Source organism: Octodon degus, unplaced genomic scaffold, assembly GCF_000260255.1.
Source record: "Octodon degus isolate 3935 unplaced genomic scaffold, OctDeg1.0 scaffold00169, whole genome shotgun sequence".
In the NCBI taxonomy this organism is placed as follows: Eukaryota; Metazoa; Chordata; class Mammalia; order Rodentia; family Octodontidae; genus Octodon; species Octodon degus.
Genome location: NW_004524745.1, coordinates 5,505,619 through 5,521,353, shown reverse-complemented (window position 1 = coordinate 5,521,353; position 15,735 = coordinate 5,505,619). Strand labels below are relative to the sequence as shown.

General features: G+C 34.6%; 1 protein-coding gene across 1 annotated transcript in view; it reads right to left on the bottom strand.

The window, feature by feature from the left end:
- The window catches only part of Tmem232 (transmembrane protein 232), a 254,152-nt gene that overhangs the window by 228,534 nt on the left and 9,883 nt on the right, over positions 1 to 15,735 (bottom strand). Inside the window, exon 2 of the mRNA XM_023703402.1 lies at positions 1,067 to 1,178. Within this exon, the coding sequence (XP_023559170.1) occupies positions 1,067 to 1,178 (112 nt within the window). The remainder of the gene's footprint in view (positions 1 to 1,066; positions 1,179 to 15,735) is intronic.

Sequence of the window (15,735 nt, the reverse complement as noted above, 5' to 3'; positions counted from 1 at the left end):
TATTACTGAAGAAATAAGCTTGATGCTAGTTTGCTGTGCAACGCAGGCTACCGGTGTTGATGTATCCATGCTAGTGGAAGGAGGTCGGCAGTGGGGATGGGCTCATTTTCTTAGCTGCGGTGCCAAGCCTGAGACTCCCCTGGGAGCATTTAGTGCATTGGAAAGAAGCTAGCTGATGAAGGTACCTCCTGGCACCTCTTGTTTCCATACTATTGTGTTTTAAATGGATCGCTTCCCTAGTATAAATATACACACAGCCATTAACTGAAAAATAGCTGCTACCAGAAAGCACACAGAAACTTACTTCCTACTTCAATTCTGTGCAGTAGTTGTTTCACAAATTATGCCTACTCATATAAGAAACTAAAAATTATAAATGGAAAAGTAGAAGATAGATAATAGGAAGATAACAGACTTTTTTTTGTTTGAAGAGAGGAATAAGAGGGAAAAGGGTAGGAGGGATGGGAAGGAAAGAAGATAAAAATAAGAATAGGAAAAATGTAGACAACTTATAAATCAAACTAACAATTAGTCAAATTCATTAAAGGCAAAGTAAAGGTTATTTTACTTCTTTTTCTGTTTTAATATGTTTGAAAATGTGGGACTTGGCATCTTACCTTAAAGAAGTATACTTTTTATTTCAAGTGAAGAATACTTTATAATAGAAAAAAAGAATGCAGTCCTTGTATTTGTATAGTGGAGGCTTACAAAGTCTTCTTTTAGTCTTCGTGCCACATTATACTTCAGCTAAGCATTTTTTTAAAATGCAAATTTTTCATAATGAAAGCTCTATCTGCCAGCCTTTGAGGCGCTGCAGTGGGCTCTTGGACTGGCGTCCACAACCACATGCCCTAACAATTTACTAGGAGTCATCATACACAAGGCTAATGAAATTTAAATTATTAACTTTAATTGACATCAATATTTCCCTTTTGGTTATTTATAATTCCTTTAAAGAAATGTGTGCCTATATTCTTATTCTTTCTTTCAGAATTTTAGAACATGTAGCCAGTCATCAACTATAAGAGAAAGTTCACATACCAAGTAATCATATAATGTGCCATACCTTACATCTTAGAATGTTTTTTCTCGCTTGTTCTAGCAGCTCTTTCTTCTCTACTGGATTCCGGGTTTGATTGAATTTCAAGATGAACTTTTCTCTGATTAATAATAGTGACCTAAATTTAAGAGCATTAATATCAATTTTTATCATCTTCGAATTTTAGTTCATCTATGTATAGTGTCTACATGTGATTGTCTAGGAAAGTTACTTTGCTTTTCCAAGGAGAATGAATGTTCACCAAAATGTTAGTAAAATGAAAAATACATAAGTTTCATAAACTGATTTTGTAACACTCTTAGAATAAGAAACAAATTCCCATTGTCAAAGGGCTTTGTGATCAGGGAGAAAACGTCCTTATGATGGTTGCCAGTCTTTTAAAAAATTAAAATTTTAATTTTTAAATTTAAATTTAAATTTTATTTTAAAGAGGAAAAAAACAAAAAGAAATAAGAACAAAGAGAAAAACAAAGCACCATAAGTCAGTAAAAGTGGAACAGAATTTCAAAACAAGAACAGGAAATTAACAATGGTTGATACATATCTGTATCTATATCTATAGATATAGATATATAATTTTATATAATATCTTTTTACATATAGATAGATATAAAAATTATATCTATCTATATGATATAGCTATAGATACAGATATATATATATAGATAATTTTTTGAGGTACCAGTGATCCAACTCAGGACCTTGCACTTGCCAGGCAAGCACTTAGTCCACTGAGCTATCTCCCCAGCCCTAACAATGGTTGTTATATTATATATTGTTATCATCAAATTTGTTGCTCAGACTACTAGATATAGGCTTGCAAGATCAATCAAACAGTTAAAGCCAGAATCTTTTTAGTACATATTTTCTTTACAGATAAAAGTAAAATTAATGCAGCTATGGGTGAAGTGAACTGAACAAGACAGGAAAGAAGTTTGAAGTAAAGTCATCTAGGTAAGAGGTAGCTATATTAATTTATTTTAAATTAGAAGGGAAATTATTGCAGTGTTTTGGCAAACAGGATCACAGGTTTCAACCTGAGGTTTAACGGGATGGCTGTAGTATTATGTTGAGGACTGGAATCTAGGGAAATGGGATTTCATCATAAGCAGGTAGATACACATTTGGTTAGGTAGGAAATAATAATAGTTTCTGGTAAAATAACCATAAAATCAGTACAGGAAAAAGTTTGAATACTGGCTACATTTCAACATTAGTCAACTAGACTGACCAAAGAATTAGAAACTTGCCTTGAAAGAAAGGAATGTTTTGTAGGATGGAATTGCTATTACTGAAATGAGAAAACTTGCTAGAGCAGCCGAGCAGGGCTAAACGCAGGCAGTACTGGTCAAGCTATGCATAGCGATGGTCGTATGGTGGTGATGAGAGAGTAGGCAACTGGATATCGGGGCAAAGATTCAGATTAGATATACTGTGATTGAGTCATCATCACATATATGATATTTAAAGCTTAATGAATAAAAAAGGATTCATGGAAAATGTAGAGAGAACAATCTGTATTTTAAAGAGAAATGGGATATCAAGTTTGAAAGTATATGAAAGAGGACTGGGGAGACAGCTCGGTGTTCTAAGCACCTGCCTGGCAAGTGCAAGGACCCGAGTTCAATGCCCAGTACCACATGCTGTGCTAGCCCCAGAACCCCGGGCGTGCTGTGCATAGGCGGGGTGGGGCACACCTATAATCCTAGCACTGTGGAGGCTGAGACAGGAGGATCACTATGAGTCTGAGCTGCATGGTGAGATCTGGTACCAGATAAATATAAATTGTTTTTTTTTTTTTTTTAAAGTGAAAGTATATAAAAGAGAATGAGTACCATGACCACAATGATGTGCCACAGAATTTAAGATAAGCATGGAATCAAATATAACATTAAAAGAATAGTGAAAATAGTAGAATTAGACCAGTGAATTATATTTTTAACTGAGTCCAGAAATCATCAGAATCACCCATTAGAAGAAAATTAGAAAACAAAACACATCTATTTATTTAGTTTACTACATTCTATATTTACTAAATTAATTATCTGTGGAATATGGAAAAAAGGAAATATCATGGTCTTCTCCTGAGTACATGAGAGTCCTACTGTTACTCAGATGTATCCCCCAAATGACAGCGCTATGAGATCACAGGTTGAGCAAAGTACATACGAAACATTCTGTAAACCAGAGCCAAATAAAGAAAAATAGCCAATCTTTTAACTGCCATGCAGAAAATTTATTTGGTAAGCATTTATTGTCAGTCCCTTATGTAGAGTAATAATAAAGCAAAAGTGAACATAGAAAAAGGAAAATCAACACAATTGAGTTGGTGTTTTCTAAGGAAAAACAAAATCAACAAACTCTTAGACTAACCAAAAAATTCAAATAAATTCAGAAATAAACAAATAAACATAGAGAATGTCTCTAATATAAATCTGAGAATTTTATGAAAAATTAAACATCAGAAAATTAAATACAGTGGAAAAATAAGTAAATCCCTATAAATATTACATGTTTCAAGTCATGGTCAATAAGTAGAAAGGCTGCACCGACCAATTTAAAAAAAAAAAAAAAAGTAAAGCAATTAGATGAGTAATTAAAAACTTTCCTGAAGACAATCCCAGCACCAAACATCCTCATGGGTGAATTCAACCAAACATTCAAAAATCAATTAATATTGAGCCTCTTAAACTCTAGAAAATATAAATACCACTTCCATGTGTTTTATCCAATGCTAGCAACATCCTGCCACAAATCATGTAGACACCACCTCAAGAAAATCAAACTCTAGGCCATTTTCTCTGATAAACAAATAAAAATGCCAAGCCAAATTCAGTGACATATTTTAAGTGTCTCAAATCATGACTAAATCCAAATTATTCATGAGAAGCAAGAATGTATAAATAAATAAAAATCATTCATGTTCTTAGAAAGAAATAAAAGTAAATGATAGAAAATAGACAAAAATCAGAATTGACAAAGACAAACTTGCTTTTATAGGTCTTCCAAAAAACATAGATGTAGACGAAATTTACTTCAACACAATGAAGGTACTATATTAAAAGCCTAAAGTTAATAACATAATCAAAAAACAACTGAAATCTTTTCCACTATGATTTAGTGCAAAGGAAGAACGCCCAATTCTCACTACTTCTCTTCAATGTAGTGCTGGGAACAGTAGCCAGAGCAATTCAACATGGTAAGAAGGCATCCTAAGAGGAAGAAAAGTAAAATGATCTCTGCTTGCAAATGATAAGATAAAATACAAAGAAACATGTAGAGATACTCAAAAGCAGTATTAATATTAATAAATTCGGTAAAGATGTAGCATAAAATATCCATAGTATTTCTACACAAAAACTGTTAGAATAAATTCAGTAAACATACAGGATAAAAAAAAAATAAGCATACAAGTATCAGTAGACTCCTATACACAACAAAATACCCAAAAAGGAAAGTAAAAAAAAAAAAACAAAGAGCATTCAAAATACTAACAGAACGAAATATGCTTAATTAAAGAAGTAAAAGGCTCCTGCATTAAAATTATAAAATACTGATAAAAGAAGCTGCAGGAGACAAAGATAAATGAGTAATGAGTATCCAAGAATTAATGTTTTTAAAATATTAACATTACCCAAAGTCATCTACTTAGGAGCTGGGGATATAACTCAGTAGCAGAAGCGCCTGCCTGGCAAGTGCAAGGTTCTGAGTTCAATCCCTGGTACCACATACACACAAAAAACCCTAAATATAAGGTCATCTACAGTCCATGCAATCCCTATAAAATAATAATACTATCCTTCACAAAACTAGAACAACCCTAAAATTAATATGAACCATAAAGACTTTTGTTTTTTTTTCTTTTCAAAGTTTTATTGATAAACATATAGCAATGAGACAGTTTCAAATCAAATCGAAAATACAGTTTCAACAAATAATACACTGCATATATTCTTCTTAGTGGTTAATTGCTGTACAAGATGCAGACTTGTGATCCTACTTACAAACACCATTAGAAAAAATCATTCTATTCATTAAGAGAATGCAACTATATATCTATCCCAACCACTTTGAATACACAGATACAAAATGGACATTCATAGTTATCCATAAAGACTTTGATTAGCCAAAATGATCTGGGTAATGAAGAAATATAACACATGCATCAACTTCATCACTTCAAATACGTTAGAAAGCTATAACAATTAAGCTAGCATTATACTTATATCAAGATCAATTATGACAAAACAAAAAATACAGATATGAATCCACACATCTATAGTAAATTGATTCTATGTTAAGGAAAAAATTAACATAACAAGGGAAAAACAAAATCTTAAATTGGTAAAATGAATGTCCACATGTGAAAAAAGCAGTAATTAATAGAGAAAAAAAAAAAAAAAAGAGTCAACACATTAGGAGAAAGGTTTTGCAAACTACACATCAATCAAAGAGTTAATATTCAAAATAAATATGGAGGTGAAGGACTCAATAGTAAAAACAATTTAAAATGGGCAAAGAGGGCTGACAAGATAGCTGAGGGGACTAAGCCCTTACTTAGGCAAGTACAGGACCTGCGTTTGATCCCTGACACCATAGTGTTAGCCCTGCCCCCGCCCCCACCCCCGGGTGCACTGAGTCAGGCATGGTGGTGCACTCCTGTAAGCCCAGCATGTAGGAGGCTGAAAACAGGAGGATCACTATTAGTCTGTTCTATAGTGAGAACCTGAAGACCCTGTACTACATATATTTTTAAAAAGAAGAAGACATAAATGTTCAACAGTACATGGAAATATCATAGGCATTAATAATCATCAGGTAAATATAGATAAAAAAATAAATATATTCTATTGTATTTTACTCGTACCTATAAGAAAGAATATTATCAAAAGACAATATATTGAGTACTATCAAAGACAAAATAAAACTTTTGTACACTATTGCTAGAACTCTAAATTGGTATAATTATCATAAAAAATCAGTACCGTGGACCAAGGATATAGTTCAATAGCATAGCACTTGGCAAACTTAAGGTCCTGAGTTCAGTACCCACTACCACAAAAAAAAAAAAAAAAGCAATATGAAGATTCCTAAAACAAATAAATGAAAAATAAAAATAGTATTAGCATATGAGCCAATTTTAATTCTTGGTATTTTTCTAAAAGAAATGAAATGAGAATTAAGAACAGGTATTTAAATTGCCATGTTTGTTGATGCATTATTCACAATAGCCAAGATATGTTAGCAATCTAATTGCCTTTTGGTATATACCTCAGTCTTCTTAAAAGCATCTAAAAAAGAAACTCTGACATTTGCAACAATATGGATGAACTAAAGGTCCTAATGCTAAGTGAACGAAATCAGGTAAAGAACTACAAATACAGCATGCATGCACTTTTATATAATCTAAAATAATCAAACTTACAAAAACAAGTACACTGGGAACTACCAGGGCCTGGGGGTTGGAAAGAGGAGATACTAGTCAAAGAGAGCACAGTCTCTGAAATAAGTTCTAGAGATATAATACAACATACAAATACAGTAAATACAGTTTTCAATACTGTTTTGTATACTTGAATTTTGCTAGTAAGGTAGATCTTAAAGGTGGTCATCACAGTTTTCAAAAAGTTGCGAGGTGATGGACATGGTGTTGTCTACCTATTCTCATTGCTAAAACAAAATGCCCAGCATCCAAAGTTAGAGAAGGAAAAGTTTATTTCAGTTTATAGTTTGTAAATGTGCCAGTCAACTGCAAGGCAAGCAGTGTGGCAGAGGGGCAAAGAGGAAACAGCCCATTGCAAAGCGAGTCAGGAAAAAAGCAGCAAGTATATGAGGCAGTGAGCCAACAAGCAGCATAACTAGCTACAACCCTCTTTCTGCCCTTAGACTGAATCCAGACTACCCACGTTTAGCATGGGTAGCACTCACACCTTTAATCCTAGCATTTCACCATGAAGTAATTCACAGTAGATCTAGCCACCTCTGAAAAGGCCCCACATGTGACCACATGAAGCTTTGGGAGGACATCTAAACATAAGTCATAATATTCCACCTTTAGCTCCTAAACACTCATACACATTCCTTTATTCACAACACACTTAACCCATCTCTGAGAGTTTCATATCCTGAACAGTTTCAGTATTGCTGAAAAATTCAAATCCAAAGATTCATCTGACATTTAAGTTAAGCTATTAGCTAAGAACCCCTATACAAATGGAAAAAAAAAGTTCAGCACATCCAATATTCAGTGGCACAAGATAGATATTTCCACTCCAAAATGTACAAAGAGGGATTAGAAAGGAACAGGACCAAAGCAAGTCCAAAATCCAGCTAGGCAACCATGAAGTCCTATAGCTCTATCTCCAGCATCTGAGGCAATCTGTGACAAGAGACAAACTCCAAAGGGTTTGGTGGACTCCACCCCATGGCATTTCTGGTGCTTCTAGCTCTCAGTACTGCTATCTTGGGCCAATTCTGCTCCTTCCTTGAAGTTTTCCTCAGATAATCCATATTCCTGGCTTCTTCAAACTTCGGGGGCATTCACTACACCTTTGGCTTCTCAGTCACAGCTTCACACACTGCCCTCATCGGGGTACACTGTCTGGCCTCTCAGACCTTCTTCTGAAATCTTGGTGGAAGCTTTCTTGACCTTACAACTCTTGTATTCTAAGTGCACCTAAAACCAGCCCCACATGGATGACTCTACAGTCTGCTGCTAGCTGAACAATCCAGGATTCCTTTTCTATTGGCTGTAGGGTCAAGTGGCCATGAAGCAAACCCCAAGGAACAAATTTCCTGGTGCACCACTAGAACATGGTACGCTGAGGTTCTTGTCTCAAAGCAGCCTTTCACTTTTGCAAATTTTTTATTGATTTTATTGAGAAACAAATATCAATGAGACAGACTCAAATCTGATTTGTAGGACAGTTTCAATAATTAGTACATTGCATATTGTAGTCTTTGTAATGATTATTCACAAGATGCAGACATGATATCCTGTTCAAACACTATTAGTACAAATCTTTCTTCTCATTGAATTAAGAGAAAGTAGCTGGATATCTATCCTATTTTGTATATTCAGATACAACATGGTCCTTCATTTGTATTCCCCTTCTTTGTTTAGTTTTGTCAGACATCGGTATTCCATTGCCATTTAAATATTGTAGGTACGTGAATTCAGCAAAATAATCCAATATAGTACAGTAGTCCATTATAGTAGTGGGTTATCCATAGGACTGACAATGTCAGAAGTTGTTGACTTGAGCCTTTTACAGCTCAGCACATTAATATGGCTTTACTTTTTATACCTCTTTTTATACTTTTCTGCTGGATGGTTAAGACCAAGATAAAGCAAGACCTATATAACAAGAAATGTAGTTTTGTATCTGACAAGGTCAGTCAAATCCCCTCAGGATTTATCCTGAAACCTTGTACTGCAGTTTGTCCATCCTTTGTCAGTGTCAACTGTGTGGATGAGTCATGGCCATTGCTTGACCAATTTGCTCTCTGTGAAAGCCTGAAAGAATATTTTTTCTCCATGAGACTCTCCTTAGGCACACTCTACATCATTGATCACTTTCCTCTGTGGCCCCATAATCTCCTTGATCAGAAAATTTGGGACATTACAGGATGTTACAGTACAGGTTCTCCTATGTCCTAAGTCTTCACTGACCTTGAAACACTAGAGCCAAAATGTTGGCTGTCCTTGCAGTTCTTCTTTTTATTAATTTTTGGTGTGCAAACTTAAGTTGTTAACCCTCCAGATGAGAAGTTTAATGATATTATTACCCTATAACATAGGCAGTTGAGCTTAACCTCACTATCTGTCTGAATATCAAGCATCTTAGACATAACATGGAACAAGTATTTTCCATCAAGTATTGATATGTTAAACTTTAAATTCCTACAGAATGTGAAGAAAAAGAGAAAGAAATATTTAAAAAAAATAGGAAACATTTGTGTGTGTGTGTGTGTGTGTGTGTGTGTGTGTGGTACTGGGGGTTGAACTCAGGGCCTTGTGCTTGCCAGACAAGCACTTATTCTACTGAGTTATCTCCCCAGCCTAGTTTTGCAATTTTGAAGCAGCAAAGAATAGGGTCCTGGTTCTTGTGATGTCCTCAAGCCATCTTTTCTATTTTCCTGTTCCTTCTCAGGATTCATGTTATTTCCTCAATCTTTGTAGTCTGCAGCTTTAATGGTGCTTTATTTCTGGCCAAACTCAAAATGTTTTAAATCATCCTGCTGAGCACTTTGCTCTTGATTCTCAGTATACATAAAGTATACTGAGTAATAATAGTACCCATGCCACCACCTCAACATTAGATTGCCCTGAAATTTCTTCTTATTAGTCTACCACTCTTAGTCTCGAGATTTCCTCAAGCAAAGTCTTTGAGGAGGAACAAAAGGCAGACAAATTTTCTGCCAAAGTATAACACATATTGCCTGGTGCCAGGTTTGGACTAGCGAAGGCTGATTAGGGAGACAAATGAAGACATGAGAGACAGAGAATATCTCCGTGGGGAAGTCAGCAGACTCCGGTACAAAGCCCCTAACTGATTTAAATTTTCAGTTTTAGTAAGAAACAGAGCTGTTTTGTTCTACTGAACATGGGTGCATATTTTAGATTAGAAAGACATGACAATAAGAAAACAATTATGTCAAATCATTAACTTTATCAAATTGTAAGCAGTATGTTCCTCCTTGTTTTACCAGCAATTTTTGCCTTAGCTCAAGCTGGCAGGACATCCTGTCTTGCTCCGAGTAGTAAGGCTTCTGTGCCCTGAATCAACTGGAGCAGATGTTAATCCATTGAGTGTCACAAGAAACTTCAGTCTGGAGTCCAACAGCCAGTGCAGTCCTTCTTCCCAACAAAAAAATCTCCTAAGCCTGATCTTTACTGGAAGAATTTCTGTCAGCTTTACAGTCTTCTGAGCTCTGACTGGAAACTCCAGTAAAGTGCAGCCTCAGTGTTCCATGCATACTTTTTAGCTCCTCCAGACCTTTTCAAACTCTTTCCACAAACGAGTTCCAAAAGGCTCATGAACCACACAATCAGGTACAGATACAACAATGCCCCACCTCTCTGGTACCAAATTCTATATCTGTCAGTGTTTACTAGAGAAACAGATACAAGACATACAAATATATATGAATTTTCAGCATTAGCTTACAATGTTCACCCACAGAGTTGGATGTGGCACAGCACAAGAGGGTCTGTCTGCACACTGGAGATAGTTGAAGGTCTGGAGCTCACTGAAGTGTCTTGTTTGAGTCCACATCAGGAGGCTTACGGATCTGTGATGGAGGGCTGAAGAATCTATTCCAGAAGGCTGAGGGTCTCCACCAGAAGGCTAAAGGAACTGCACTGAAAGCTGAAGAGTCTTCACTGGAAGCAAGGAGATGATGTCCAGGGTGAAGGTCAAAACTGGAGCTCCTCTGAATGAAACAGCAGCAAATCCATCCTTCTTTCTCCCTTTATGCTTTCCAGGCAGGAAGCTGCCATAGAATAGGTCCCTCCCTAAGGTATGGAACTGATGAACCAATATAACTGAGCTTTTCTTACTCAAATTCAAATAACCAACACAAACACATTAGTTGGCTTATTTTAGTGATAATTTCAGACTATAAAGCAAACATCTGAACATACTCAATTCTTATCAGATGTATTTCAAAACACAGAGAAAAACAATGTTTTAAAAACATATATAAATGAAATAATTTCTACAATACTGGCATGGATTCATAATTAAATTTGCCAAAGATATCCCTGAAGTCCTAATGACCCTAACATTCAGTACGGTTCAGTAAAATAAACAACAAAAACAGAAATTCTTCTTAAAACTGATTTTTCCTATTATTTCCTATATAATATTGGTCATGTGAACCAGTGCATAAATAATAACAAAGTTTTTGTACACTGGGGTGATATTTAATAGGTACATACTACTTTATCAACTGCCACTCTGCACATATTATAGTTAAACACTTTTATACCTTTGAATGTTAACATATTTATATAAACTGGTTCTTTTATTACTGTAAGGTAAGACTTAATCCCACAAAAATCAATTATAAAGATATGATATGTGTAGAAAATATTCTCAATCCACTGTCAAAAGCTCATATCCAGAATGTATATAAGGAACTCACAAAAAATAAACATAAAGAGAAAGGTAATGAAACAATAAGCACCATAATAAGTACAGAAATACAAATTAAAACCATATTGAAATACTAGCATGCATCCAATGGGATTTTTAATATTGAAAAAGATGACAATCCCAGAAATTGAAGAGGGTGTGTGATATTTGCTCTCACAAATTCTTTGTAGTAGTGAAAATTGTTACAACTACTACCTGGAATTCAGTTGGGTGTTGTCTTTCAAGACTGAAAAGAAACATGCATATTATTTTGATAAGATCACTGCCTCATATAGATCCTCCAGAAACAAGGGCACTTGTTCACCCAATGAAATATAATAATACAGTATGTATAGCACTCATTTTTCATAAAAGCTAAAAACTGGAATCAAACCATCTTTGGATCCAAAGATATGGTGTATCTTTAAATAAATAATAAAAAATAACTAGCTTTCACTTTAGGGATGAATTCGCCCTTGGATTACTAATTCCCTTTCCACCAAAAATCTAGTTAAAGTGAATATCAGGTCTCTTTTTATAACCACTTCATAAGATAAAAGTGGCTCATGATTGGTGTAATAGGTCTGGACTAAAAGGATTGTAAACAAACTACAAATAATAAACGATGGACTTACTCCTTGTTTGAAGTAAAAAAATGCCATGACAGTGCATTTTACTGCTCTCACTTTCAGATGAGAGTATCTAACTCAGCTATCCTGTTCTCATGTCTACACATTGAACAGCTAAAGAAGGGTAGGTCCCATTTCTGTGCTGTTGTGTGGGCCTTTATAAGAAGTCTCTCAAAAAAGAAAATCTACCACATTATCCAGTGATTACACATCTGGGTATACATTCAAAGGAAACAAAATTGTCATAGCAAAGAGGTACTTGTCCATGTTCATTGAAGCACTATTTACAGTAGCTAAGATATGGCATCAGAGTAGATGCTCAGAAACAGATAAGGGGACAAAGAAAATGTAGCATATAGACAGAGTGGAAATTATTCCACCATAACAAGAATGAAATCCTTCATTGGCTTCAAATTGGATGGAGCTGTCAGAAAACATGTTAAGTGAAATAGATCAGATACAGAAAGTACTAGAAGATTTCTTGCATATATAGAAGCTAAAGAAGTCCATCTGAATGTAGAATGGTGATTACCTAAAGGTATAGAAGAGGCTAGATAAGGAGAAGTTTAATCACTATATATTGTATACATATTGTGAAAGTTATGAAAAATCTTACATACCTAAAACAGTGCATGACACATGCTTCAGCTAACATTAACTGGTACAAGTATCATTAAAAATTTTCCAACATATTTTATAGGTATTTTATCTCATCTTTTTTATCATCAAACTATTATAATTATGATTTTCTTTATAATCTCTGGGGTTTCTCAGTTAAGATGATCTCCATCCAAATAAGACACTTGGATTTACTTTCTATACATTCTTACATTTAGATTTTAATATACATGGAAACATATTGTAGAAAATATTAAGAAGTAGGTATCCAATTAAGTGGACTTCTCATACCCATACATTTTCTTTCAAAGGTATGGTAGATATGGAAAAAAAAAAGTAACTACAATAGACAAGTGTGAGACATATTGTCTCAGCCACGTGATAAAAGTCAACATCAACAGTGATAAATTTCGCTGGTACAATGTAACCTTCATGTGATATAATGAGAATGGCATTCAACCTCACGGGTCCCTCACAAAATCTCGTCACTCCAGTGTTACCATGAGAACATCGGCAGACAAAATTACTATGTATAGTACAAAATGCTTGACCAGTACTTTTCAAAATTGTCAAGGCTGTGGAAAACAAAGAATGAACAACTGTCATAGTCTAGCAGAACTAAGGAGGACATTTCAACTAACTGTAATCTTGTAACCTACACACAAACTTATTATAGACATAAGGTCCAGGAACAGAAAAAAGCAGAATAGATAAAAGTAGAAAAATATAAATAAAATGTGGAAAATATGGCCTTTGACCAATAAGAATACAATAATATGTTTCAACATAGTGGCATATGTATTGTACTAACATAAGTGCAAAATAGGAAAACTATAGGTTTCCTATAGGTCTAGAGGATATAGCAACTCTCTATCATTTTGTTTATTTAAACAGTCCAAAACAATAAAATTCATTTCATTAAAAAAAAACTTCTTTTGACAGGTAAGGAACAGGCTGATAAAAGATATCACTCTCCAAGGTAGAAATAGACATTTGCTAATTTGTTGATTCTTACCGAAAACTTGCTATGTGTCCAAGCACTTTTCTGGTCACAAAGCCTCACAGATTTTACACTCTGAGGGGAGTAAAATTGATATCTTAAAAACAAATTATGAAAATATGACTGTTTGGAATTATAGGTGGTATGAAGATACAACCAGGGTAGCAGATGAGTGCTATTTTATTTTATGTGAGGCTGTCAGGAAACATTTTGAGAAAGAGACAACTGAGTTGAGATCAGAAAAAGATAAGGAAAGCAGAAGAGAAAATGAATGCAGAAGCAAGGAGAGCAGGAGGCAGCTGTGGCAAAATATCAGAAATTCAACCATGTTGACAAGGTGGGACAGGTGGCTGCGCCAGGAGAGATGAAGAAAGTTTGCTTGAAATCACATAACTACAAAGGGCCAAGAACTTGTCTGAAGTCTAATTTTAAAGCCTTGAATATGTTCTGCAATTTAATATTAATTTAGCTGTCTATTATCCCTTGCTGAAATTGAATTTCTTACGTTTCTCTTTATTGTTGTATAAACAATTTGCTCAGTGAACATCTGGTGTTTGCTTTATATATACTGATTGAAATGTACAAAATGTCTCTTTTTTGTTTTATAAAAAGGAAAAGAAGCTCAGAGAGACTAAGTATCATATCAAAGCATCATGTCACACTAACACTTTAAAGTAAACATAGCCAATATTTAAAATAAGCTGCATGTCTCAGAATCTGTTTTTAGTTCTTCTTCCAAGATCTCTCAGAATCATTTAGAAGAATGGGCAACACATGTTTATTCCTAACAAATAATTGTTACCACAGTTTAAACAGATTCTCCCCTACCAAACACATATAACATACAGTATTTCAAATGTAATTTAAAAATGCATTTGCCAAAATTAGATATTTTGATCTCAGCTTCCTCATAGGTGAGGAGAATTCATTTATGTATTTATATAGAAAGCCCTTGAATAAAAATATCTAATTCAATTCATATGTTTAGAGTTTTGTTTTTGTTTTTGGCAGAACCAGGGATTGAACTCAGGCCCTTGCGCTTTCCAGGGAAGCACTCATTCCACTGAGCCATCTCCCTGGCCCCAATTCATATGTTTGGAACACATTTTAAAAAATTTAGTTTTCACAATTATTTTTCAGTGTAGAATGTGGTGTGTAACATACCATTAAAATAAGAAAATCTAATCATATTCCACTTTGTGTACAGATATTGAGTGCCTTAATTGGGCTCCCACAGCTTACATTAATAAATATTTAATGGGAAATAAATATAGCTTTTTTAATAACTCCTTTCCCATCACAAATAAAGGTTTTTATTCAAGTTAACTCTTATTTAATGAGATACATAATACACAAAAAGAATCAAAATGAAACTTTAAAATATGTAGGCATTTAAAAAGAAAATATACTTTTGCTTCACATACTCCAATTTCTTCAAACTATCAACAGACTTTACAAAGATAAACATAATGTATGTATGGAAGTACAAGCCTGTAGAAGAAGTAGTGAATAAAGATGATCTTTCCAATTCTATGTATAAATAGAATACAGTGAAATCTGTTGCTTGCATAAATACCCAATCCAACTCATTGTTTCTAAGAAGATATTTTACTAGATACATACAAAATGTCTTGCTAGATAAAATAAGGCCTGGAAGAGGAATCAGGCCTGGCCTCTGGGGCTTGCCCTCTGAAAGGGAAGAGAGACACATAAATGAGGTAACGTAATGAAGATATACTTCGTAGGGCCAGCCTGATAGCTTAGCAGACTAAAGTGCCTGTTTAGGCAGAGCACAGCAGCCAGGATTTGATTGTTGGCATGCCATGTGACTCTGCCCCCAGGGTGCACTGAGATGGTGAATGAGACTGGGATGACCCACTCCTATTGGACTACTGGATTACATTGGAATATTTTGCTAAATTCACGCACCTACAATATTTAAATGACAATGGAATACCCTTCTCTGACAAAACTAAACAAAAAAGGGGATACAAATGAATAACCATTTTGTATCTATATATTCAAAATAGTTAGGATAGATATACAGCTACATTCTCTTAATTCAATGAACAAGATTTGTTCTAATAGTGTTTGTGAATGAGATGTCATGTCTACATCTTGTACAGTGAATAACCACTGAGACAACAATGTGCAATGTACTTATTATTGAAATTGTTCTACTGATCGGTTTTGAAACTGTCTCACTGCTATTTGTTTCTCAATAAAATTATTTTTTAAAGAGAGAAAGAGAGAGAGAGAGAGAGAGAGAGAGAGAGAGAGAGAGAGAGA